Raw genomic sequence first — 27,578 nt, 5'->3', positions numbered from 1 at the left:
TGACAAAGTACAATTGTATGCCAAATTCCTTTCCAGTGGTAAACGTCCTGAGGACTGTGGACAGTGAAAAGGCTGGTTCTCCTGAGGTGCTTCATTGGCAGCGATGTCTGTCACGTCTCACCCGGCCCTTCTCGGCCCCTCCACTATAAATTTCCTTCCTGCTCATCAGGCTTGAATGTGAGACCCAGTAAAAGAATGGGGGCTGACATGTTTTTAGTTGAAAATTAGAGATTGAGTGTTGGTTGATATATGTTTGTAGCCTTTGAGCATTTTTTTTGCAAGCACATGGGTCAAATTAAGACTGTAATGGCCACATTTCTCCCTCATACATGGTTGACTCTCTTCCTCTATTCGTCCTCTATGGCGTTTTATTCAGTCTCTGAAGATGACCAATGGTTCCAGGCAGAGCATGAATCGGTGGCAGCGAGGGGACCCGGGGGACTTTCATGCGTACCCCAAAAAAGAGTCCATTGTTCGCCGGTCGAACACCTCGAGTATGGGATCGGCGATGCGGTCGAAGGCGTTTTGGCTGAATGATGATTAGTTACAGAGAAATACATTGCCTCTGTGAGCTGTCCCTCCCCAGTAATCCTGGCTGCTCCAGTCTGAAACGGTCTCCACCACCGCTAAGCAGCGGTTTACAGGTCAGATGTTCCGTTGGAGGCAGCAGCCACAGCAATGGGAGATAAGCCATGTTCTAGTCCCTCTCCGCTCGTATTTCAACGTGTAGCAGCCCAGACACTTTGGACTAAGACACACACAGCCCTTCTCGAAGCATTTAATCAACTATGTGAGGAGATCATAGCTGTCTGAGGCAGTAGCCCACTAACAATGAGTACATTAAATAAAGACTCTTCTCAAAATCAAATCAAATTTAATTTGCCACATGCGCTGGATACAACTGATGTAGACTTTACCGTGAAATGCTTGCTTACGAGCCCTTCCCATCATTTCAGAATAAAAAAAAAATTATACAAATAGTAACACGAGGAATAAAATAAAATACACAAGAATGGAGCTATATACAGGAAGTACCAGTACCAGATCAATGTGCAGAGGTATGTGGTATTTGAGGTAGATATGTACCTGAAGGCAGGGTAAAGTGACTAGTCATCATGATAGATAATAAGAAGCAGCAGCATATGATGTGTGTGTGCGTGTGTGTGCGTGTGTGTGCGTGTGTGTGTGTGTGTGTGTGTGTGTGTGTGTGTGTGTGTGTGTGTGTATGTGTGTGTGTGTGTGTGTGTGTGTGTGTGTGTGTGTGTGTGTGTGTGTGAATGTGTGTGGGTTTTGTGTTGGAGGGTATATGAGTGAGTGTGTGTGTGTGCGTATGTGAATGTGTGTGGGCTTTGTGTTGGAGTGTATATGAGTGTGTGTGTGTGTGCGTGTGTGTGTGTGTGTGTGTGTGTGTGTGTGAGACAGAGTGAAACCTGTCTCTTATACACATCTAGATGTGTATAAGAGACAGGTGTGTGTGTGTGTGTGTGTGTGTGTGTGTGTGTGTGTGTGTGTGTGTGTGTGTGTGTGTGTGTGTGTGTGTGTGTGTGTGAATGTGTGTGGGTTTTGTGTTGGAGGGTATATGAGTGAGTGTGTGTGTGTGCGTATGTGAATGTGTGTGGGCTTTGTGTTGGAGTGTATATGAGTGTGTGTGTGTGTGCGTATGTAAATGTGTGTGGGTTTTGTGTTGGAGTGTATATGAGTGAGTGTATGTATATGGTCTGCGTATATATAGTCTAGTGAGTGTGTATATGGTGTGTATATATAGTCTAGTGAGTGTGTATATGGTGTGTATATATAGTCTAGTGAGTGTACGTAGGGTCAGTGCAAGATAGTGTCAGTGCAGATAGTTTGGGTACCATTAATTTACTACATATATAGCAGTCTGGCTATTTAGCAGTCTTATGGTTTGGGGGTAGAAGCTGTCTCGGAGGCCGTTGGTTCGAGAGCTGATTCCCCAGTACGTTTGCCGGATGGCAGCAGTATGGTTTGGGAGTCTTTGGCAATTTTTTGGGCCTTCCTCTGACGCCACCTGATATAGAGGTCCTGGATGGCAGGGAGCTCGGCCCCTGTGATGTACTGGGCTGTCTGCACCCCGCTCTGTAGCGCTTTGCGGTCAAGGGCAATGCATTTTCCATACCAAACATTGATTCAGCCAGTCAAGATGCTCACAATATTACATCTGTAGAACATTTTGAAGATTTGAGGGCCAATGCCAAATCTTTTCAGCCTCCTGAGGGGGAAGAGTTGCTGCCATGCCCTCTTCACGACTGTGCGGGTGTCTGGGAGCCATGTTAAGTCCTTAGTGGACGCCAAGGAACTAGAAGCTCTCGACCCGCTCCACAACAGCCCTGTCAACATGGATAGTGGCGGGCTCTCCCCTATTTCCCCTATAGTCCACGATCAGCTCCTTGGTCTTACTGATGTTGTTGTCCTGGCACCACACTGCTAAGTCTCTGACCTCCTTCCTGTAGGCTGTCTCATCGTCGTCCATGATCAGGCCTACCACTGTCGTGTCATCAGCAAACTTGGTGATGGTGTTGAAGTTGTCCGTGACCATGCAGTCGTGGGTGACAGGGAGTGCAGGAGGGAACTAAGCACACACCCCTGAGGGGCCCCGGGGTTGAGGGTCAGCCTAAGTCCAGGATCCAGTTGCAGAGGGAGGGGTTCAGTCCCAGGGTCCCTAGCTTGGTGATGAGCTTGGAGGCGACTATGGTGTTGAACGCTGAGCTGTAGTCTATGAACAGCATTCTCACATAGTTATTTTCCCTCCTGTCCAGGTGGAAGAGGGCAGTGTGAAGTGCAATTGTGATTGCTTCATCTGTGGATCTGTCAGGGGTGTATGCAAATTGGAGTGGGTGTAGGGTGTCTGGGATGATGGTGTTGATGTTTGTCATGACCAGCCTTTCAAAGCACTTCTTAATTACAGGTCTGAGTGCTACAGGGCGATAGTCATTTAGGCAGATTACATTGGAGCTCTTGGGAATAGGGACAATGGTGGCAGTTTGAAATATTTGGGGATTACAGACTGGGACAAGGAGAGATTGAAAATGTCTGTGAAGACACTTGCCAGCTGGTCTGCACATGCTTTGAGAACATGCCCTGGTATTCCGGGCCTTGTGATTGCATTCCACCTTCCTCCTATATTGTCCTTTTGCATGTTTGATGTCTTGTCGGAGGTCGGAGGGGCTTTCTTTGTTGTGTCCCGTCCCTCGTAAGCAGTAGCTCTAGCCTTTAGCCCAGCGTGGATATTGCCTGTAATCCATAGTTTTTGGTTTTGATACGTTCTTATAGTCTATGTACTTATTGATGAAGCCTGTGACTGTTGTGGTAAACTCCTCAATGCTAACGGTTAAATCCCGGAACATATTCCAGTCTGTACTAGAAAAACAGTCTTATAGCCTCCCGTCCTCTTCATCCAACAACTTCCGTATTCAGTGCATCACTGGTACTTCCTGTTTGAGCTTTTGTTTGTAAACACGAAGCAGGATAATGGAGTCATGGTCAGATTTGCCAAAGGGAGGATGAGGGAGGGCCTTGTATGCATTTCTGTAGGTAGCAAAAAAGTGGTCCATAGTTTTAGTGCCATTAGTGGCACAGGAGATGTGTTGGTTTGAGTTTGAGTTTATTTTATTTTTACAGGGACAGTGCACATTAATCAACGTTTCAGTAAAAGTGCTGGTTTTAGCCAGTCGGCTAATTTCCAACCGCAGTCCTTGGGCAGGTTATTAAAAACAATTACAATATAGACAATCATTGAGCAGTGAGCACACACAGAGCAACATAGGACAAGCAAGACGTAGCATACAGACAGAGCAACATAGAACAAAAAGCAGCAAGACAAAATTCATAAAAGCAACAAAGTGTTTCAACACCTCACAAGCTAAAGACAACAGACAACATGGAAAGCGGCAATACACAGCAAGGGATTATGTTCACAAATCTGATTGACCTTTAGCCATGTCTTCATGCATTTTGTGAAAGTGTGATATGTGGTGCAGTTATGTGTGTCTGATGGCAGTGTATTCCAGACATGGGAAGCTCTCACAGAGAAAGCGGATTTAGGTGCTTTTCCTTAAGGGAACTATACAGTCATCTCTCATGGCAGACCTTGTGGATCTGCTGCCATATGTTTGTGTTTTCTGTTTAACAAAAATACTGAGTGGAGGGGGAGCCAGGCCATTTAGGATCTTGAATACAAGACATGCGTCGGTGTATTGCACAAGATTTTCCCAACTCAGGAGCTCATGCTTTCTGAGGATGTAACAGTGATGATGGCTATTGGGCTTCCTATCAAGCACTTTGAGAGCCTGTTTGTAGACAGACTGAATAGGTTTAAATGTTGTACAGCAAGCTTGGGCCCAACTAGTCAAGCATTATGTTAAGTGGGGGAGTATCATAGATTTGAAGTACAGTTTTGCTACCTCTGTAGTCAAACAATTTCGTATAAATCGGAAATTAGCTGGGTTGAATTTGGTTATTTGAATTACCTTTTTCACATGCTTTTTAAAAGAGAGGTTGGAATTAAGTATAATGCCAAGGTACTTAAAATCAGATACTACCTGGAGCTTCTCCCATGACACATAGACATCTGGCTCAGAAGCATCTGTTGCCCTCTTTGTGAAGAACATGCAAACAGTTTTTTTCACATTGAGATGCAAACACGAGTCACTGAGCCACTTTGTAACCTGGACCAGTACAGTAGTGAGTCCTTGTGCAGCTTGTTGTTTGCTCTTTGCATGCACATATATCACTGTATCATCTGCATACATTTGAACTTCAGACCCAGTACAGACAGAAGGCAGATCATTAATGTACAGGCTGAACAGGAGGGGCCCCAGTATTGACACCTGGGGCACGCCCACATCATAGCTAAGAGTGGGCGACAGCTCATTGCTCACTCTGACACACTGAGTTCTGCCTTCAAGGTATGATTTCATCCATCTCAAGGCATCGGGGGAAAGTTGAACTTGAACAATTTTGTGATGAGAATCTCATGGTTAACAGTATCAAAAGCCTTCCTTAGGTCCAGAAACACAGCCCCAACAACGCCCCCTTTGTCCATCTTGGACTTCWCATTTTCCAGAAGAAAGCAGTTGGCCGTTTCTGTGGAGTGTTTCYCTCTGAAGCCAAACTGCATGGAGTGTAATGTGAAGGGGCTGTTGTTGAGGTGGGCAATCAGTTGTTCTGCTACARACTTTTCAACAACCTTTGACACCACAGGTAGTATACTAATGGYCCTGTAGRTACTCACGTCAGCAGGYTRGCCRGATTTAAAGATGGCCGTTATTATGGCCGACTTCCATASCCTTGGAAACACCCCGAGACCAATAGATGTGTTGGTGACCTTAGTAATGGGGCCAATGAGTGACTCTTTGTAGTTTTTAAGAAAGGTAAAGTCCAGCCCAAACACATCTTTGGCTTTAGAGTTCTTTAGTGAGCTAAGTGAGGTAGGATGGTAGAAGTGAGGTAGGATGGTTTTAATTCTCCACCCAACCACTTGTTTGTTTATGGCCCCATACAGTTAGGTGAGTGCCAGAGTGTTGTTGGCTTGTGGATGGATGTAGACAGCTGTGATAATTACAGATGAGAACTCTCTTGGTAGATAAAAGGGTCTGCAGCTTACCGTGAGGTATTCTATATCAGGTGAGCAAAAGCTAGATATTTCCTTCACACTGGAAGCAGCACACCAGTTGTTATTTATGAAAAAAACACACTCCTCCTTTTGACTTCCCCGAAGCTGCCGTCCGATCCTGCCACTGCATGGAGAATCCACTGAGTACTACGTGCATAGTGCCATCATCCAGCCATGATTTGGCTGGATGATTATGTCTTTCAGTAAGACATAATATTGCAGCTTTTCAAGTCTCTCTGATAGGAGACTCTCAAATGAATTCTTGAGTGACTGGACATTTGCCAATATTCACTGGTTTCTAATTCTGAAGCCAGTGAAGTCAGTCTGAAGTCAGTGTCTTTGTATTTTTTTGTACCATCATTTTTGAAATGCAAGAGAAAGGCATGTATTATTCCAGCCAAGGTGTAATTTTGATTTTGGCCACTAGATGGCAGCAGTGTATTGACAAATTTTAGACTGATCAAATGAACCATTGCATTTTGTCCAAAATGTTGTATCAAGACTAATTTGTTCATTAATAACTTTTCATGTTCAAAATTGTGCACTCTCCTCAAACAATAGCATGGCATTCTTTCACTGTAATAGCTACTGTGAATTGGACAGTGCAGTTAGATTAACAAGAATTTAAGCTTTCTGCCAATAGCAGATATGTCTACATACACCTTAGCCAAATACATTTAAACTCCGTTTTTCACAATTCCTGACATGTAATCTTAGTAAAAATTCCATGTCTTAGGTCAGTTAGGATCACCACTTTATTTTAAGAATGTAAAATGTCAGAATAATAGTAGAGAGAATTATTTATTTCAGCTTTTATTTCTTTCATCACATTCCCAGTGGGTCAGAAGTTTACATACACTCAATTAGTATTTGGTAGCGTTGCCTTTAAATTGGTATTTGGTAGCATTGCCTTTAAACTTGTGTCAAACGTTTCGGGTAGCCTTCCACAAGCTTCCCACAATATTGGTAATTTTGGCACATTCCTCCTGACAGAGTGGTGTAACTGAGTCAGGTTTGTAGGCCTCCTTCTGACAAATTTTCTATAGGGTTGAGGTCAGGGCTTTGTGATGGCCACTCCAATACATTGACTTTGTTGTCCTTATGCATTTTGCCACAACCTTAGAACAATGCTTGGGGTCATTGTCCATTTGGAAGACCCATTTGCGACCAAGCTTTAACTTCCTGACTGATGTCTTGAGATGTTGCTTCAATATATCCACATCATTTTCTTGCCTCATGATCCATCTATTTCGTGAAATGCACCATTTGCAGTCCCTCCTGCAGCAAAGCACCCCCACAACATGATGCTGCCACCCCCGTGCTTCACGGTTGGGATGGTGTTCTTTGGCTTGCAAGCCTCTCCCTTTTTCTTCCAAACATAACAATAGTCATTATGGCAAACAGTTCTATTTTTGTTTCATCAGACCAGAGGACATTTCTCCAAAAAGTACGATCTTTGCCCCATGTCAGTTGCAAACCATAGTCTGGCTTTTTTATGGCGGTTTTGGAGCAGTGGATTCTTCCTTGCTGAGCAGCCTTTCAGGTTATGTCGATATAGGACTCGTTTTACTGTGGATATAGACACTTTTGTACCGGTTTCCTACAGCATCTTCACAAGGTCCTTTGCTGTTGTTCTGGGATTGATTTGCACTTGTCACACCAAAGTATGTTCATCTCTAGGAGACAGAACGCGTCTCCATCCTGAGCGGTATGACGGCTGCGTGGTCCCATGGTGTTTATACTTGCGTACTATTGTTTGTACAGATTAATGTGGTACCTTCAGGCGTTTGGAAATTGCTCCCAAGGATGAACCAGACTTGTGGAGGTCTACAAATTGTTTTCTGAGGTCTTGGCTGATTTCTTTTGATTTTCCCAAGATGTCAAGCAAAGAGGCACTGAGTTTTAAGGTAGGCCTTGAAATACATCCACAGGTACACCTGCAATTGACCCACAAACTTCTGACCCACTGGAATTGTGATATAGTGAATTATAAGTGAAATAATCTGTCTGTAAACAATTGTTGGAAAAATTACTTGTCATGCACAAAGTAGATGTCCTAACCGACTTGCCAAAACTATAGTTTGTTAACAAGCAATTTGCTGAGTGGTTGAAAAACAAGTTTTTCCAACCTAAGTGTATTCTAAACTTCCGACTTCAACTGTATGTCCTGGGAAATGTTCTTGTTACTTACAACCTCATGCTAATCGCATTAGCTTACGTTAGATCAACCGTCCGTGGACAGGACACCGATCCCTAAGAAGATTTATGGTATAAATGGTTATATTATGACAAGCTATAGTTTGATTAGCGTAGTGCCACTGGGAATAGGTTTCCCGTCTGGTGAATCAGGTTCTGTACACAACAGTGACTCAGCAGTAATGGATTATGTCTGCGTCATCAACCCCAAGCTGAACTGAGTCTCTCTAACATCATTATAACCAGTGGTGGTGGTGAGGTAAGATGGCCTCCCTGGCCTGTCTGTCTGAGCCAGATTATCTCTGCTCTAACACTGCATGGGAATCTGCTGACTGGAATAATTATGCTTTGTTTTGTCTATGTAATCATACATTTCACATAGATTTATGAATTGCTGATGAATACAGTATGGCATTTCTCTTTAATTTACAGTTGAATGTATACTGTAGGTTTTTAGCATTTTTGAGGTATGAGTGTTAAACAATTTAGATTCCAAAAATACTATATATATCTCCCAACAAATTTGGCCCATGTGGTCACAAGCCTTCTCTGAAGGATGTACACTGTACAGTTCCAGCATGGTTTGTGGTGCCACCAAACGTTTAGACAGATCTCAAGCCCGTTTTGGTCCCCTGAACATCTCTGTTTATTACATGAATGACTGGTGCCACTGTAGCAGCCACTCGTTGGCGAGGGACATTCTGTCCATAGCCCTTTTATGGGGTAATCCCATCCTGACATTGTGTAGATAGTCTGTCCTCTGTCTCGCTCTAGAGAGAGCCTATTGTGTAAACAGATGCCGAGTCACAGTGTGGGTGCAGCCAGGTCAGGAGAGGTGTGTGTGTGAGAGTGTGTGTGTGTGTGTGTGTGTGTGTGTTGTGTGTGTGTGTGTGTGGTGTGTGTGTGTGTGTGTGTGTGTGTGTGTGTGTTGTTTGATGTGAGTAACACAGCAGTTGATTGTACCCAGCCATGGAGACATATCATCATCCCAGCAGGCTGTCATTACTCTGCTTCAGTGGAATGGGGTCCAGAGCACTGAGACGTCAGTCAGTCCAGCCCTAGAGCTGGGCCATACAGGCAAACATCCATATTACAATAGTTAGAATAGTTTATAACAATGTGCATGCACCACAGTATATTTTTTATATTACCCTTAAAACTACTACTAGTAGTTTGATGGTTGTGGCCATCAATTGTCCCATTAACAATCACCCATATTAGTAAACTTATTTCATTTCAAACTTCACATTTCTCTGGTATACGCTACTTATCGTAATGAACAATATCAGCAAACTGCCTGCGATTAGTGATCGGTATGGTCAGTCTCAATTTACAGTTTATGGTCCCAGCTATACCCAGGCTTGTTATTGTATTCATCAGCTCTGATAATACATAGGGAGGGAAGAGGGAAAAGCCCAGTCTGACTGGAATTTCATTTTCAGTATGACATGGCAGAATGCTCTGATGATCTCACTAAGATGGTTCATAAATAGGCAATAAATGATGAACCCCTTTTAACAAAACAGATACCTTTAACAGATACATTTAGCACAGTTTAACGTTGGCCTTCAAGGTGTTCCTCCGTTTATAGGATTCTCTTCCATCATTGAGATGCTGAAGTGTAGATTTAGTGTAGTCTCTTTTAACAGACACTAGCTCTGTTGTAGGACTCATTCTCGTCTTTCACTGCAAGTCTTTTCCATCATGCCTTTCGACACCATCTGGCTCTGTTTTCCTTTTTAGTGCAGTTCCTTCTTTTTCTCACAACCTTTTCAGACCCAGCTGAAATGCTATTCTCAGAGCACGTCTGGATGGACATGGGCAGGGGTGTTATACAAGTTTTTATACACGCTGGCTGGCCTTTTTCCAAGTGACATCAGTGAAAGCAGTGCTGTGTGAGATTGCCGTCCGTGTGCAGTGGGAAAACCCAAAACTCTTTGGGCAACACCTCTGAAATGTTGAGTGAACATTTCTACATCAACAGTCTCATTGAAAGGATGTGAGAATGAAGTTCAGTGATACCTGAGAGGAGGAGGAAGAGGAGGAGGATGTCCCGCTCCTCTCTTCCCCTTCGCCTCCCGCAGCAGACAGCCTGCATACTCCGGCCGTGACTCACCACTAGCAGCCCAGTGTCCGGGAGTCTCGGCACAGTGCAGTCGGTCAGGGGCCAGCGGGGCCGCCGGGGCCCGGGGCCCTGGGCCAACAGTAACTGTTTAAAGAGACAGTACATTTGGGCATTGTAGCAGCCAGTTGAGAGTGACCTTTAACCTGGCCCCTGCATGACTTATTTGATCTGAGCTACACCACTGGGAGCCTCTCTCCTGCCCCCCAACTCCCTCTCCTGCCCCCCGTCATCTCACACAGACTCTGGCCTGAAGCCCCTGTGGCTTTGTCTTGTCTAGTCACATACCTTCCTTCTCCCTGAACCTTAACAGATCCTTCTGAACAGCTGCTGCTGTTATCTAAGACCTTAATCTGTTTTCTTAATGTTGTCACACAGAGAAGGAGAACCCGTACGAGGACGTGGACCTGAAGAGGAGGAGTTTGGGTCGGAAGAACCGCTTGGTACCYGAAAGCAACCGGACCTGGACCTCCCAGAAACTCAACTCACCTCCTCAGGTAACCCAGCTAGCTAGCAGAACTGAGGTATTTTCCWYCYGTAAAARTCTCCCTCAGACTYGAGTTAGATCTCTGAAACCTGGACAGGATCCTCCAYTAATCWTYTTTCACAGCTAGATTTCTCATTATTTGCGCTACAGAAGCCTTTTGATYTGTTGAAACTTGGTGGAGTTCCAGTAAAATACTGTCAGTCTGCCTGGAAATGTAGGTTTGGCTCTGCTGCTTTAATATGGATGGGCACTGTCTCGTCGTAGGAAAGACGATTTAGAATTTCCTGGGAATGTTCAGCTGGGAATGAGGTCACTGTGCAGTGAGGAAAATATATTGTATTATTGGGTACGGTTACTTATTGTCATGACAAAAACCTCAGTCAATCCCAGACCAAACCAGGATCCATTGCTTCATCCTATGGGCCCTGGTCAGAAATAGTTCACTATAAAGGGAATAGGTTGCCATCTGGGACACTGCCTCAGTATTGTCCTCTCTCTCCCCCTCCACAGCTGCCCTCTCAGCCCAGTAGTCAGTCCCTGCGCCTCTCTGGTCCCACAGACAAGAAGAGTCACCGGGCATCCCGCCTGTCCAAGCGACACAGCCATGATGACATGCTGCTGCTGCCGCCCCAGCTGGGGGTCTCTCCCTCCCCCTGCTGCCTGCTGGATGACAGCCTGAGCAGCGCCAGCGACACCCTGGCCTCCCGTAGGCACCGGAGGATCCCCAAGGTACAATATAAAACACTCCAGGCTGTAGGAATGAACCTGTTCTCTCCATGAGGATCTCCTCAAGGACTATTCTATTCTTGCAAGCCATGTATCTACGGGGCCATGCATCTACCTGGAAGGCAAAATGAAGATGGATTTGCTATAGACTATACAAATGTTATTCTTTTGAATAATTCCTAAATGCACTGGGATGGAAACTCTTTGTTGATTCTGTTCATACTTTGTTTTAAACACAAGCCATATCCCAGGGATAGTTCTGGACATACAGAGAGAGAGAGAGAGCACTGAGAAGGATTTTATGTCTATCTCTTCCTCCTCCCACACACTGAATGGAGCCAACTTTGAAGAGTTTCACCACAGGAGACCAGATAGTCCTCTACTGTAGGTTGTACACACACTGAGCTTCCCCTTTCCTCTCACTGTTTACAGATTGTCCAGAGAATCAACTCCATTTACTCTACCAAGAGAGGGAAGAAGAGGTTGAAGAAGCTGTCCTTGTCTAATATTGAGACGGCATCTCTGAGAGGTACATAGGGGCTCCTCCCTTCCTTCTCTCCATCCACTGTCTGGATCAGGGAGTAAATATTTGTGTCTCCCCCAGTCATCTCATCTGTATGGCATAAACATAGTTGTAGAGTTGACCCCTGACCCTAAACAAACCTTTTTTCTCTCTCCGATCTGTTTACAGATGACAACAGCGAGAGCGAGAGCGACTCTGATGACAGGTTCAAAGGTGAGAGGTCACAGTATGCAGTTGAAGCTCAGTCCCTGGAGAACAATGGTGCACTTGGTCTATAGCTGTCTGTTTCTGCACAGACAGAGGATTTGTCCCACTCACAGCAGATACAACAAGCGCACGTCTCTGTTTTGACAAGTCGGTGTTTGGAACGAGACATCGATCAAGTGACTTGTGACTAAAGGGATCACAGAAATGTAACTGAAAGGCAAAATGAAGATGTCATGGATGTGCTATAGACTATACAACTGTCATTCTTTCAAATAAATACTAAATGCACTATGTTCGAACTCTTTGCTGATTCTGTTCATACTCTGTTTTAAACACAAGCCATCTGTGATGACAGTTATGGTGAACTATAAGGTTTGTATTTCTCTCTAATCTGTGTTTAGGTTGTTATGTGTTGGACTGTGTGAGGATAAACATGTGTGAGTATAGAGGTTTAATCAGTGTGTTGAAACCCAGCTAACGTTTTAAATCCGGTTAAGTTTTGGTTCCCAGAATGCTTTTGGTAGGTTAGAGATAACAATCATTTAACCTCCATTTGTTTGGTTTTCAAAGCATTTTGTGATTTWAAAAAAATCATCCCAGGAACCGCCTGGCAACTTTTCAGGGGTCCTTGAATGTTTGATTTCCTTTTACATCGTAACATGGTTTTGGAAACATCATGCTTGACTAAATATGTTCGAATAATGTTTGGATAACATTCTCTCATTATTTTCTCTCTCAACCTAAGGGGAATCCAATGGTAACATTTCATTAGTTATGGGAATGTGTCTTGTTAGCTGGGAAGTGGATGTTGGACTGTAAGCTCTTTGTCAGTCTTCATGGCTTGTAGTGCACTATTTGCTGTGATTGGTGTCAGTTGTGTATACACAGTGTTTGGGATATGTATTTTGTCAATACAACCCTGTGCTGAAGATTGAACTGTCCATATCCCTCTCTCTTCTCTCCCCAGCCCACACCCAGAGGCTGTTGAAGCTGCAGTCAATGCTGCGGAGGGCCCCTAGCTACCGCACACTGGAGCTGCAGCTGATTGAGTGGCAGGAGAGGGAGCTGTTTGAGTACTTTGTGGTGGTGTCCCTCAAGAAGAAGCCCACCAAAAGCTCCTTCTTTCCCGAAGTCACCTACCAGTTCCCCAAGGTAAGGGAACAACCAAACTGTATTCTGGCCCCTCGAGTCCCTTGGTCATGGGTCAGACAGCAGTGTCAAGTCCCTTAAGTGAGAGAAAAGATTTAAACAGGAAGGGGTCCTGGTAAATAACTGTTTCTTCTGAGACATTACTCACTGGACCTACAGAAATATGTATGCTGAGATCTGTGATATATGGCGGTCGGAGACCCTTACCAATGTTGTTTGCATGTTGAAATAGAATTGAAAGTGGCTCATTTTCATACAGAACAATATTGATTTTGGCGGTCAAAAACGTCTGTGTTATCTAATCTACTTTTAGTAGCCATTATGGCCACATTAGTCCAGCACATACAGTTCCTTCAGAAAGTATTCATACCCCTTGACTTATTCACATTTTGTTGTGTTAAAGCCTGAATTCAAAATTAATAATAAAATAAAAAATACCACTCATCTACACACAATACCCCATAATGACAAAGTGAAAACAGGTTTTTAGAAATTTTAGCACATAAAAAAAGCAAATACAGAAATATCAAATTTACATAAGTATTCATACCCCTGAGTCAGTACATGTTATAATCACTTTTGGCAGCGATTACAGCTAAGTCTTTCTGGGTAAGTCTACTAAGAGCTTTGCACACCTGGATTGTAKAATATTTGCATATTATTTTTTTAATTCTTCAAGCTCTGTCAAGTTAGTTGTTGATCATTTATAGATAGCCATTTTCAAGTCTTGCCATAGATTTTCAAGCTGATTTAAGTCAAAACTGTAACTAAGCCACTCAGGAACATTCAATGTTGTCTTGGTTAGCAACTCCAGTGTATATTTGGCCTTGTGTTTTAGGTTATTGTCCTGCTGAAAGGTGAATTTGTCTCCCAGTATCTGTTGGAAAGCAGACTGAACCAGGTTTTCCTCTAGGATTTTGATTGTGCTTAGTTTTATTTAGTTTATTTWWAAWWWWWTTTAAACCCTGTGCAGTCCTTGCCGATGATAATTCTACCCATAACATGATGCAACCACCATGCTTGAAAATATGAAGAGTGGTACTCAGTGATGTGTTGTGTTGGATTTGCCCCAAACATAACACTTTGTATTCAGGACATGAAGTTAATTTCTTTGTCACATGTTTTGCAGTTTTTCTTTAGTGCTTTATTGCAAACAGGATGCATGTTTTGGAAGATTTTTATTCTGTTAAGGCTTCCTTATTTTCATTTCGTCATTTAGGTTAGTATTGTGGAGTAACTACAGTGTTGTTGATCCATTCTCAGTTTTCTCCTATCACAGCCATTAAACTCTGTAACTGTTTTAAAGTCACAATTGACCTCATGGTGAAATCCCTGAGTGGTTTCCTTCCTCTCCGGCAACTGAGTTAGGAAGGACTGTAGTGACTGGGTGTATTGATACAACATCCGAAGTGTAATGTCTGTTAAWTTTTTTTACCCATCTACCAATTGGTGCCCTTCTCTACGAGGCATTGGAAAACATCTCTGGTCTTTGTGGTTGAATCTGTGTTTGAAATTCACTGCTCGACTGAAGGACCTTAGATATAATTGTATGTGTGTGTCACGTTCTGACCATAGTTCCTTTTTTATGTCTTTGTTTTGGTTTGGTCAGGGCGTGAGTTGGGGTGGGCATTCTATGTTGTTTTTCTATGTTTTCCAATTCTGTGTTTGGCCTGGTATGGTTCTCAATCAGAGGCAGCTGTCGATCGTTGTCTCTGATTGAGAATCATACTTAGGTAGCCTGTTTTCCACATTTTGGTTGTGGGTGATTGTTTTCTGTTTTGTGCATATTCCTTACAGAACTGTTTCGTTTTCGTTCTCGCTCTTTATTATTTTTGTCATTTCAGTGTTCAGRTTATTTTGTTTATTAAAATGAACACTTACCACGCTGCACCTTGGTCCTCTTCTCCTTCACCAGACGAAAGCCGTTACAGTGTGTGGGTACAGAGATGAGGAAGTCATTAAAAAATTATGTTAAACGCAATTTTTGTCCATGCAACTTTATGTGAGTTGTTAAGCACATTTTTACTCATGAACTTGTTTTTGCTTACCATAACGAAAGGTTAGAATATTTATTGACTCAAGACATTTCAGCTTTAAATTTTTTTTTTATTAGTAAATGTTTCTAAAAAATATAATACCGCTTTGACATTATGAGGTATTGTGTGTAGGCCNTGTAACGGCGATCTTCCTGGGGTGAAAGAGAGGACCAAAATGCAGCGCGGCTAGTGTTCAACATGTTTAATAACGAACAAGTGAACACTACAAACAACAAACAAAATAACAAACCGTGAAAAACCGAGACAGTCCTATCTGGTGCAGAACAAACACAGAGACAGGAAACAAACACCCACAAAATCCCAACACCAAACAAGCCTCCTATATATGATTCCCAATCAGGGACAACGATTCACAGCTGTCTCTGATTGAGAACCATATTAGGCTGACACAGAAACAGACGAACTAGACACACAACATAGAATTCCCACCCAGCTCACGCCCTGACCAACACTAAACAAGCAAAACACATAAGAACTCTGGTCAGGACGTTACACCTCTTGACTTATTCCACATTTTGTTCTGTTACAGCCTGAATTCATAAGTATTTTTTTTATGTCTCCCCCATCTACACACAATACCCCATAATGACAAAGTGAAAACATGTTTTTAGAAATATTTGCACATTAAAAAAAAAGGAAATACAGAAATATCTAATTTACATAAGTATTCATACCCCTGAGTCAATACATGTTATAATCACCTTTGGCAGCGATTACAGAGTCTTTATGGGTAAGTCTACTAAGAGCTTTACACACCTGGATTGTACAATATTTGCATATTATTCTTTTTTAAATTCTTCAAGCTCTGTCAAGTTGGTTGTTGATCATTTCTAGCCATTTTCAAGTCTTGCCATAGATTTACAAGACAATTTAAGTCAAAACTGTAACTAAGCCACTCAGGAACATTCAATGTTGTCTTGGTTAGCAACTCCAGTGTATATTTGGTCTTGTGTTTTAGGTTATTGTCCTGCTGAAAGGTGAATTTGTCTCCCAGTATCTGGTGGAAAGCAGACTGAACCAGGTTTTCCTCTAGGATTTTACCTGTGCTTAGTTCCATTTCATTTATTTTTATTAAAAAAACCCTGTGTAGTCCTTGCTGATGATAACTATATCCATAACATGATGCAACCACCATGCTTGAAAATATGAAGAGTGGTACTCAGTGATGTGTTGTGTTGGATTTGCACCAAACATAACATTTTGTATTCAGGACATGAAGTTAATTTCTTTGTCACATTTTTTGCAGTTTTTCTTCAGTGCCTTATTCTAAAACATACATCCTGTTTGTAATATTTTTATTCTGTAAAGGCTTCCTTATTTTCATTCTGTCATTTAAGTTAGTATTTAGGAGTAACTACAATGTTGTTGATTCTCCTATCACAGCCATTAAACTCTGTAACTGTTTTAAAGTCACCATTGGCCTCATGGCGAAATCCCTGAGTCGTTTCCTTCCTCTCCGGCAACTGAGTTAGGAAGGACTGTAGTGACTGGGTGTATTGATACACCATCCAAAGCGTAATTAATAACTTCACCATGCACAAAGGGATGTTTAATGTCTGTTTAATTTTTTACCCATCTACCAATTGGTGCCCTTCTTTTCGAGGCATTGGAAAACATCCCTGGTTTTGTGGTTGAATCTGTGTTTGAAATTCACTGTTCGACTGAAGGACCTTACAATTATCTGTATGTGTGTAGGTACAGAGATGAGGAAGTCATTCAAAAATTATGTTAAACACTATTTTTGTCCATGCAACTTTATGTGAGTTGTTAAGCACATTTTTACTCATGAACTTGTTTAGGCTTGCCATAATGAAGGGGTTGAATATTTATTGACTCAAGACATTTCAGCTTCTAATTTAAAATTTATTTGTAAACATTTCAAAAAATATAATTCCACTTTGACATTATGAGGTATTGTGTGTAGGCCAGTGACACAAAATCTGAATGTAATCCATTTTAAATTCAGGCTGTAACACAACAAAATGTGGAAAAAGTCAAGGGGTGTGAATACTTTCTGAAGGCACTGTAGATGCAGATATTGCTGAAGAGTAGGGCCATGGCCGTAACATACGGGTTGAGGGAGTTTTGGGAGTTTATTGACAGTAAGTGGTGTAACCAGGAAACGGTTTCTATGGTAGTTAAGTGTTTACTTACTCAAAGATCTCTTTTTAAGTTATTTAAGATTTGCTTCAGTGATAGAATCCCCTGGGAGATATCGGTATGTTGGTTCTCTGCCAGAGAAAAGCCTGACCCAATGACGTCGGGGGGGAGAGGGGGTAGAGAGGGAGGTTGGGGGTGATAAGGGGAGGAGGCACTGACCCTGTGTGGGAGAATGCTTAGGCTGGTCCTTTATTCTTACTGTAGGGGACGTTTTTGAGGACCCTGTAAAGAGGACAGACTRAGTAGACTGTAAGCGTCTGGGTCTGTTTCTGACTGAGACGTTTCRTGTTCRTTTCTCYTCTCGTCTCACAGCTAGAGAGGCCCACCAAGCTGATGAGGGAGGCAGAGCAGAGACTCAAAGCCATCCCCCAGTTCTGCTTTCCAGATGCRAAGGACTGGACCCCAGTGTCTGAATACAGCAGGTACAGTACAGATTACTATACAACCCCACTGCATCACAGAGGAAAGCTCACCACCACACTGTTGGCCTATTAGTCCCATTCCTTGCCTGAACCAGATGGGTACTAATCAGTTGTGATGCACAAGTGTTCCATATATAGATTAAGGTTAAAAAACGAACAAATCGATAGTATGATTAGARGTGTAAATATCAACGAGTAAAATTAGGAAGAAAACACAAAAATGTAATGCCATTATCTTCATGAAATCCTGGTAGARTCTTACTCTCACTCCTGCTCCTGACAACGTGGGTCCCTAAAACAGTCTTCTCTCTCCGCCACAGAGACTGTGCTACTTCACCAACCCTAAAGTGTGAATGAGATCCAACACTACGTTTCCTTTGATCACTGTTCAATCTGTATGCTGGTTTGACTATAACAGAGACTGTGTGTGTGTGTGTGTGTGTCGGTACAGTGAGACCTTCTCGTTCATGTTGACTGGAGAGGATGGCAGCAGGAGGTTTGGGTACTGCAGGCGTCTGCTGGTAAGCAAGCCACCATTAGTTCACTGGTCCCTGTTCTGTTCACACCCTGCTGAGCCAGCCCTGTTTGTTTTGACAAGGTTTTTTTCTTTCCTGTGGGACCATTGAGGTGTTATTGCATCACCAAGCTGGGTGTGAATAGGAGAGAAAGTAAATAAAGTGAATTTTAATGTCCGTATGTAACAAAGCTTGGTTGTTTTTGCCTTTCAAAACGGTCGGGATGAATCTTAGTAAAACTGGACTCCTTCTGTTTCATGAGAGTTTCTCAGGAGAAGAATGCCGAAAAACAAACCATGAAATGTCTAAGTTTGTCATTGTAGAGCACAACCCGCCTGTAAGGGTTTCTAGTCATTTGATGTTTTATGACGAGCCCACATTTGGCTTGAGTTCAGAAAGTATGGATGTGTGGGATGTTGTGCTTGCTGTGATTTGTTTTTAATGTCACTGTTATGCCCAAGAATGTGTACATTCACAAAGRGTGTATGTTTTGTAGGGTTTGTCAGTGTGTTTTAAAGCCTACTGTATTTGTGTGTCYCGTAGACCGAGATGGGGGCCATTCTTAAACTCAGTTCTGACTGTTACTTGACTGTATTGAGCTCAGTAGTTGCTGACATTAAGTAGCTGTAGATCAGACGACTCCTGATGCTGTGAGAGAGGTGAGTTTCCTCCTCTCCGGTAACCCAGCTCCTTCCTTCCCTGGTGGAAGTCTAAGGAGTTGGCATGAACAACACATTCCTAAGGACTTTAACCAAGTTCCACATGCTTGATTTAATCATCCATTTGGAGAAAGCAGAGGAGAAAATTGCATACCTAATATGGACAAGTGGATCGGGATTTCTTTATATGTATGCATGTGTTAATTTGTGTGTGCGTGCGTGTGTGTGTGTGTGTGTGTGTGTGTGTGTGTGTGTGTGCACGTGTGTGTGTGTGTGCACGTGCAGATGTGTGTGTGTTAGGAGATGGATAGATCCAGGAGGCCTGGTTGGCTCCAGAGTAGATTGGTCTGTGATTGTTTAGTGTGGAGGGTAGAGGTGATCATTAACTGTGTAGAGACTGCAGCACCTGTGTTTAGCTTACAATGGGAAGCTTCAGTCTCTCCAGATTAAATACGTCCACCTCCAGCAACTGAAAGACCAGATTTATAAATATTTGTTCAACCACAGCTGATTGTGAACTAACCTGGTACTTTATCTGAATAAAAGAAAGTACAGTTTGTGTGTAGGATAGTGTTTCAGTATATTCTCATTGATGTTGCATTATAAACCTAACCAAGTATCTTATGTTAGTATCTATTGCCACATTACTGTCTGTGTTACCTTACAAGCCTCTCTTCCCCAGTGACTGACGAGACTCTTATTTTGTGCCCTTGTTCCAGCCGAGTGGGAAAGGGCCTCGCCTTCCTGAGGTGTACTGCGTCATCAGCCGACTGGGCTGTTTCCACCTGTTCTCCAAGGTGAGTTCATGCTTACACACACACACACACACACACACACACACACCCTAGTGTAGCCGTCGTCGCGGTTACCTGTCTCTGAGCCGAGCCGAGGCCACTGTTCCCAGGAATGAACTAGTTGAGGCTGTGCCAGCATTTCCACTCAAAGGCATCCTGTCCAGCATAAACATTATTTTCAGCTTTTCTCTCTCTCTGATTTCCCAGTTAAATTGTTTCCTTCACTTGTTCCTGAGTTGAGCTAACATGAAACAGAATGCTCATTGTGTTTAAGTACTCATGCCTTATCTGCCTCCTCATGAATCCTCTATGAACAGTGTTTTTGAAGTAAATAAGGCCTGTGTTAAGGGAAACAATTAAGAGGTAGTAGACATATCTAATGAATGAAAATAACTTTTTATTACTGTGTCGTGAGTACTAAAATGTGCCAAAAAACTCAGTTAGTTTAATTTCATATTCATTTAAGGGCAAAAAGATGCATAAATACAATAGATTGTTTCTGTCTTGTGACAGCACAGGCACCTCAACAGTGAGGGTGGAACAGCRCTCATACAGGTGGGGGTGTAGGTTTCAGAAGGCACCATTTTGAGGGCTTGAGACCTGCGTAGGTGAGAGAGGAAATGTTTTCCACGGAGTTTGAAGTGCTTTTCTASTTAAGGCGAGAAAGATGGGAGTGTTTGATTTCACCGGGAACAGAGGGTGTGTGGGGAGTGGAGGGGATATCATATGACTCTGCATGTGAGTATGTCTCTCTCCAACAAACTTTCCAGACAGTAGTAGGCAGGTCTGACACAGACAGACACATGGGCATATTGGGTGGGATTTTTCTTTGCTATTTTCCATATATATCAGACAGCCACAGATTGAAATTCATACTGTATTTGTCAAAAAGGGCAAAGGTAGCCTGGTTCCAGACAATAGCAAGAGCTTTCCTTCAGACAGCAACACACTACCATTTCCATTCCATCAACACTGGCCATATTGACAGAATGTACTTGGTCTAGGTCTATTACTAGACTCTCAATCTACATCACAAGTGAAACATTATTTCCTCTTTAGTGCACTACTTTTGACCACGGTCCTATATAGGGAATTTGGGACTTTCTGCTTGAAATATTGAGTGTTGTGTCTGCAGTGTGGTCTAACTCTCAACCCCCTGTCCTGTGCTGTGTGGTCTAACTCTCACTCTGTCTGTGCAGTGTGGTCTACTAACTCTCACTCCTCCTGTGCAGTGTGTCTAACTCTCAACCTCCTGGTGCGTGTGGTCTAACTCTCAACCTCCTGTGCGTGTGGTCTACTCTCAACCCCCTGTCCTGTGCTGTATGGTCTAACTCTCAACCTCCTGTCCTGTGCAGTGTGGTCTAACTCTCAACCTCCTGTCCTGTGCAGTGTGGTCTAACTCTCAACCCGCTGTCGTGGCTGTTGTGGTCTCTCTCAACCCCCTGTCCTGTGCTGTGTGGTCTAACTCTCAACCCCCTGTCCTGTGCTGTGTGGTCTAACTCTCAACCTCCTGTCCTGTGCTGTGTGTCTAACTCTCAACCTCCTGTGCTGTGTGGTCTACTCTCACCCCCTGTCCTGTGCTGTGTGTCTAACTCTCAACCCCTGTCCTGGTGCGTTGTGGCTAACTCTCAACCCCCTGTCCTGTGCTGTGTGGTCTAACTCTCAACCCCCTGTCCTGTGCAGTGTGGTCTAACTCTCAACCCCTGTGCAGTGTGGTCTAACTCTCAACCTCCTGTGCTGGTGGTCTAACTCTCAACCCCTGTCCTGTGCTGTGTGGTCTAACTCTCTAACCTCCTGTCCTGTCTGTGTGGTCTAACTCTCAACCTCCTGTCCTGTGCTGTGTGCTAACTCTCAACCCCCTGTCGTGCTGTGTGTCTAACTCTCAACCCCCTGTCCTGTGCTGTGTGGTCTAACTCTCAACCTCCTGTCCTGTGCAGTGTGGTCTAACTCTCAACCCCTGTCCTGTGCAGTGTGGTCTAACTCTCAACCTCCTGTCCTGTGCTGTGTGGTCTAACTCTCAACCTCCTGTGCTGTGTGGTCTAACTCTCAACCCCTGTCCTGTGCTGTGTGGTCTAACTCTCAACCCCCTGTCCTGTGCAGTGTGGTCTAACTCTCAACCTCCTGTCCTGTGCAGTGTGGTCTAACTCTCAACCTCCTGTCCTGTGCTGTGTGGTCTAACTCTCAACCTCCTGCCTGTGCAGTGTGGTCTAACTCTCAACCCCTGTCCTGCGCTGTGTGGTCTAACTCTCAACCCCCTGTCCTGTGCTGTGTGGTCTAACTCTCAACCTCCTGTGCTGTGTGTCTAACTCTCAACCTCCTGTCCTGTGCTGTGTGGTCTAACTCTCAACCTCCTGTCCTGTGCAGTGTGGTCTAACTCTCAACCCCTGTCCTGTGCTGTGTGGTCTAACTCTCAACCTCCTGTCCTGTGCTGTGTGGTCTAACTCTCAACCCCTTCCTGTGCTGTGTGGTCTAACTCTCAACCTCCTGTCCTGTGCTGTGTGGTCTAACTCTAACCCTCCTGTCCTGTGCAGTGTGTGTCTAACTCTCAAACCCCTTGTCCTGTGCTTGTTGGTCTAACTCTCAACCTCCTGTCCTGTGCTGTGGGTCTAACTCTCAACCCCCTGTCCTGTGCTGTGTGGTCTAACTCTCAAACCCCCTGTCCTCGTGTGTGTGGTCTAACTCTCAACCTCCTGTCCTGTGCTGTGTGTAGATCCTGGATGAGGTGGAGAGGCGGAGGGGGATCTCTGCAGCCCTGGTCTACCCCTTCATGAGGAGTCTGATGGAGTCACCCTTCCCAGCGCCGGGGAAGACCATCAAAGTCAAGACCTTCCTACCTGGAGCAGGGAATGAGGTTGGAGACACATCAGCCCTTGGTTGCTAAGGTTCCATCAAAGAAGGATGATGCATGAAGATAATGCGATGTATGCTTAATTGAGCATGACCTGTGACCTCTGTGAATGTATGACTGGTTGTGACCCAAGGTTTTGACCCCAGGTCGTGTTCTTCTCCCCAGGTCATTGAGCTGAGGCGGCCCATGGACTCCAGACTGGAGCATGTAGACTTTGACAGTCTCTTCAGCTGCCTGAGCGTGCGTCAGGTGGTGCAGGTCTTCGCCTCCCTGCTGCTGGAGCGCAGAGTCATCTTTGTGGCTGATAAACTCAGGTGAGCGTCAAGACTCTTATAGTTGGTAACCCTTCTAGTAATAAGTAAAGATGGAGAGAGAACTGAATCACCTTCTCATGGGAAGCTGTCCCTGACTAATGGTCATGCCCTGTTATAGGCAGGCGGGGTTGTTGAAACTTGTAGTTGTTAGATGATGGTTACTTGTGCCAAGTGAAATGCTCAATAATACCTTTAGATGCAGTGTTTTGTTAAGGTAGTTCTGAAACGCTAAGGGCTGTTGTCATTGTTAGATAATGATTGAAACTACAGTATTTACAGAGAAATCTAATACATAGAGCTCTCAACGCCTGCTCATATTGTAGTGTAAGGTTATCGCCTGACAAAGATCTTAAGTCTCCAACATTAGGCTATAAATAGTGAAAATAGTTCCTAGAATACTTCATCCTTGTCACACATGGTGGCTAGGAGTGAGATCAATTGCTGTCTAGGATTACGGTGTATGTTAGCAATAATATCCCTTCTCAGTTATCACAGAATTTCACTGTCTTTTCTGCAGGATTTTATCTCATGCTCTTGTACATTTTCCCTTTTCTGTTTATGTTCACACAGAGGCCTGACTGTTTTTCTCAGACCCACATTGCTGAGCTCAGGGATCCTCTATCTGTATCTTTCTGGACATGTGGCTATACAGTACAGACTGACTATGATACCGTCATCATAACACTGTTTCACATGTCTTGGTGCATTTCCTCTCACAGGGATGACATATCCTGAACTTTAAAGAAGGACTAACTTCGAAGAGAGAATTTACATGTATAACAGTTCCAATAGTGGGGATTGCCCTGCCGCTCTGCCAGTGCACTCTGGCTCAACCTAACTGTTGATGGCAGATTGAATTCCTCAGTCGAGCTGCTTGCCATTCACCCAATCTGCACAGCAAATAGCAGCCTTCTACTGTGGGTTTGTCAGTTGGTGCTTAACGGGTTTAGCACGCGGGAACAGGGTTAGAGCTGTTAAATTAATCGGTGTAGCCATCTCAGACCGCACCTACCACTATGGCGTAATGAAACTCTCCCTGCATGGACTCACAACTGATGTGGTTCCAGAAGTGGGTCATCTCTCTGCCGGAGGCCACTGTCCAACCACGGCAGGCAGGGTGGGGTAGGGCCGATAACATGGAGCTAGGGGTCTCCAAGGAGCCAGAGTCCCACCAGGCAGGCACAGCAATCTGCCCCTGGCTATAGGACAGCACTCTGGGCTGAGGGGCTCTGTTAGAGGGGGGCAGGTTTGTGTTGAACGGTAATCTCTACACATCAGAGGACAGTTTAAACAAACATCAGTGGGGGCAGTGACTGTGAGGGGAAGGAATGTACTTCCTGTGTGCAGCGACTCTCCCCTCTGATCTATGGCTTCACTGTCACTGTGTGACTGATGGCGCCATGTTCACTCCCTGGTCCCTGCCTGGCCTGTTTACGACAGCCCTCTCTCCACCCAGGGGGACTCAGAGAAAGCTGTTTTTGTCGCCACTCTGCTGTTTGAGACAATGACTCCCGGGTTCATGTCAGTTTGCACATCACCCAAAGATTGTTAATCAGTCACCCATTTCTAAGGGCTCTTGTGAACAGCAGCAAGGACTTGAGAGCTGTATCGAATAGTCTGTGTCTGAGGTACTGTTAGTGAACAACACTGAAAATCAGCACCATGAGTCTTGACAGACTACAGTACCACAGACTACAGACTACAGCCCTGCTCAATGTTAGAACTTAATTGAAAACCATTTACTATTACTTCATAAAACCTGCTTTGTATCAACACAATGACATACTTCACCATTCAGGTCTTATTCAGGTTCTGAATAAAGGCAAAACAATACGTTTTCATTGTGGATTAGCGTCACAAAACCAACCAGTCCTTTCTGTGTGTGTCTAACTGGACTTAGTCTCCAGGACTCACACCCAGAACCACAATAGATGGAGCTCTAGCTTCCAGAGTGCCCCAGAACACGGACCAGACCCCTTGTATCTCAGTTCCCATTGAAAACAGGATTCAAGGAGCCACTCTGGGCGTCATTGAGCCGTGTTGGGGTGAAGGGAGAGACCCTCCACTGACTTCACTGGTAAAAGGGTCTGGTTCCGCAGGAGACCGAGAACACAATCCAATCCCAGAAATCTCTTCCATCACAACATGATGTATGTCTGAGTGTAATGTGTATCTAATCGGAGAAGGAACTGAGGGAGGGAAAACACTAAACAGCCGATGTTAGGGAATGTGTCTCCACTGGGTTGTACTGTGGTAATATTTGATATATAAGTATTATTTTTAAACCAGGTGGTTCGAGCACTGAATGCTGATTGGCTGAACGCCGGGGTATATCAGACTGTATACTATGGGTATGACAAAAAAAACTATTTACTGGTCTAATTCCGTAGGTAAACAGTTTATAATAGCAATAAGGCACCTCGGAGGTTTGTGGTATATGGCCAATATACCACGGCTAAGGGCTGTATCCAGGCACTCTGCATGGCGTCGTGCGTAAGAACAGCTCTTAGCCTTGGTATATTGGCCATATACCACACCTCCTCTGGCCTAATTGCTCAAATATACATAAGACTATGTAATTAGCCTATTAACCGATAAGAGTCTAAGCACTGTCCCAACCTGGGGAGGGGGGGCAAGTCTCACCTTTCCACAGAGGGGTTGTATTAGTGTGCAGCCCTAACTGTTCGGACGCTACAAACAGAAGTTGGCAGATCGGCTGTACCGACTTAAGACGAGTCCCAAGATGTTTGTGGGGGTCATAGAGCAAAACGGAGAACACCATCATGTTCGTGAGAGTCTCATCTTTCCACAGAGGGGTTTGTAGCCCAAACCGTTTGGACGCTACAGACGATTTTGTGAGAAGACTGATTTTCAGGATGTCTCATGGTCTGAAAAGCCCCCACTCTAGCTCTGTCACCTTTCACTGCAGATGCGGACGTGCGACATAGATGGATGCGGTGGATTGAGACGCATCCAGTGCAAAAAAAACAGTGATCTCTAGCTTAAACGGACAATTTTGTATGTTTTTTTATTGTTAGTATTATGCTCATTTCATTATGCTAATTAGACATAGACCTTAGGGTTTTTAAATGTTTATCTGACTCCATTTGATATTATGGTACAATCATGTGCAATCAAGTATTATGTGTTTTTATTTTATTTAATCTTTATTTAATCTTTATTTAACTAGGCAAGTCAGTTAAGAACAAATTCTTATTTACAATGACGGCCTAGGAACAGTGGGTTAACTGCCTTGTTCAGGGGCAGAACGACAGATGTTTACCTTGTCAGCTCAGGGATTCCATCTTAGCCGACTAAGATCAAGAAATGGTAATGAGAAGTGAATATCTAAACATGTACGCTAATTATTTATTAACTTTTTAAAATGAATGAAATGACATACAAGGCATAAAGCTTAAGGTACAAGGCATTACTGAGCCTTAGGCATTGTCTTGGGCCATTTGCCATGCGGCGAGTAAATTAGGGCCGAGCCTACGGGGTTACATGGACTGTTGCATTAACTCTTTATTTGTACTGTAGGCTGTGTATGACTTGTTTAAGAGGTCACAACGGGTCGTTTGCCTACAGCAAGCGTCTTTGTATGTATCAAAATACTTTATATCAGACATATTGCTGCTTTTCTGTGACATCAAACAGCCAGACAGACAGTTACTCAGAACTGATGATGATTAACCAGCAAATGGGAGATGTAATAACAACTTTGATGCCTAATTACGTAAATTCATCATCGGTTACATCAGACTGTAATTGCTTAACCAGATTTACCTGAAGGCTCTGTGCTGGGATTGCTGCAGTGCTCATAATGTAAACATCATCTTCCAGTTATTATGGGTCTAGGACAGAGAAGGGTTACCACCACAGAGAGAGTGTTGGCTTGTTTGATCTGCCTCTCTGTGTAACAGAACTGGATTTAACAAGACAGTACCACACATATTATACGCTGTGTGCTGTGAGTCCATGGAGCAAGATCGGCGTCTCTCCTGATTCTAATGCAAACCCCAGTCATTGCAACAGGTGTAGAGAAAATTAGTGAATTGGAGCTGTTTGAAAAGGAGCGATTTTACTAAATAAAAATGATATACATCTGGTGACGACCACTGTGTGAGGTTTAAAAGTTTATCTGATGTCATGAGCGGTTGTTAAAGGGGAACCGAGTACCCAGAAAAGCAGCCTTCCTTCTCCCCTCAGAAACAAGAGCCTTGATTAATTCACCGATGACCATGAGAAGGCGGTATTTCTGCTCTCCTCTGCACCCCGCTCTTTCTTATCTCGCTGTTCATCCCTTCTTTACCTCCATCTTTCTCCACACTCATACACAACTCACCTTCCCCCCCCAAATCCCTGTCTCTTCTACTGTGGCCGCTCAGCAAATACAATAGAAACATTACTTTATTAAAGCACTTCAGTAATCGGACAACGACCGTCCATGTCTCAGATTGGCCAAAAAGAAGAAGCGATTCCAATCACCTCTTTACACCCCACGGCTAGGTTGAAGATGGGAAGGTTAAGTCACAAAGTAATCTATGCAGAAGTGTTCAAAAATAAACAAATTCCATGGAAACGCTCCATTGGAGATCTAAGTCGCGCGTTGCTAACTAGCAACGCTGGTCCCTAGAATTGCAAAGAGTTATGATAATTAGAAATCCTCTTGTCTTAACCTGTATATTTTGAACCTAGCCCACGGGCAAGCCGCTAACAATGGAGAAATGGGCAGGAAAAAAGTGAGACCCGCCCACTTTAGAGCCG

At 43.8% G+C, this 27,578-nt stretch overlaps 1 protein-coding gene across 1 annotated transcript in view; it reads left to right on the top strand.

The window, feature by feature from the left end:
* The window catches only part of dennd2b (DENN domain containing 2B), a 105,262-nt gene that overhangs the window by 56,456 nt on the left and 21,228 nt on the right, over positions 1–27,578 (top strand). The window contains exons 4-14 of the mRNA XM_070445480.1: positions 9,913–10,033; positions 10,319–10,447; positions 10,948–11,166; positions 11,596–11,692; positions 11,855–11,899; positions 12,861–13,045; positions 17,572–17,681; positions 18,133–18,202; positions 19,575–19,652; positions 22,360–22,500; positions 22,663–22,811. Coding sequence (XP_070301581.1) covers positions 9,913–10,033; positions 10,319–10,447; positions 10,948–11,166; positions 11,596–11,692; positions 11,855–11,899; positions 12,861–13,045; positions 17,572–17,681; positions 18,133–18,202; positions 19,575–19,652; positions 22,360–22,500; positions 22,663–22,811 — 1,344 coding nt within the window. The remainder of the gene's footprint in view (positions 1–9,912; positions 10,034–10,318; positions 10,448–10,947; positions 11,167–11,595; positions 11,693–11,854; positions 11,900–12,860; positions 13,046–17,571; positions 17,682–18,132; positions 18,203–19,574; positions 19,653–22,359; positions 22,501–22,662; positions 22,812–27,578) is intronic.

This window comes from Salvelinus sp. IW2-2015, linkage group LG10 (assembly GCF_002910315.2).
Source record: "Salvelinus sp. IW2-2015 linkage group LG10, ASM291031v2, whole genome shotgun sequence".
In the NCBI taxonomy this organism is placed as follows: domain Eukaryota; kingdom Metazoa; phylum Chordata; class Actinopteri; order Salmoniformes; family Salmonidae; genus Salvelinus; species Salvelinus sp. IW2-2015.
This window is presented reverse-complemented; position numbering and strand designations above follow the sequence as displayed.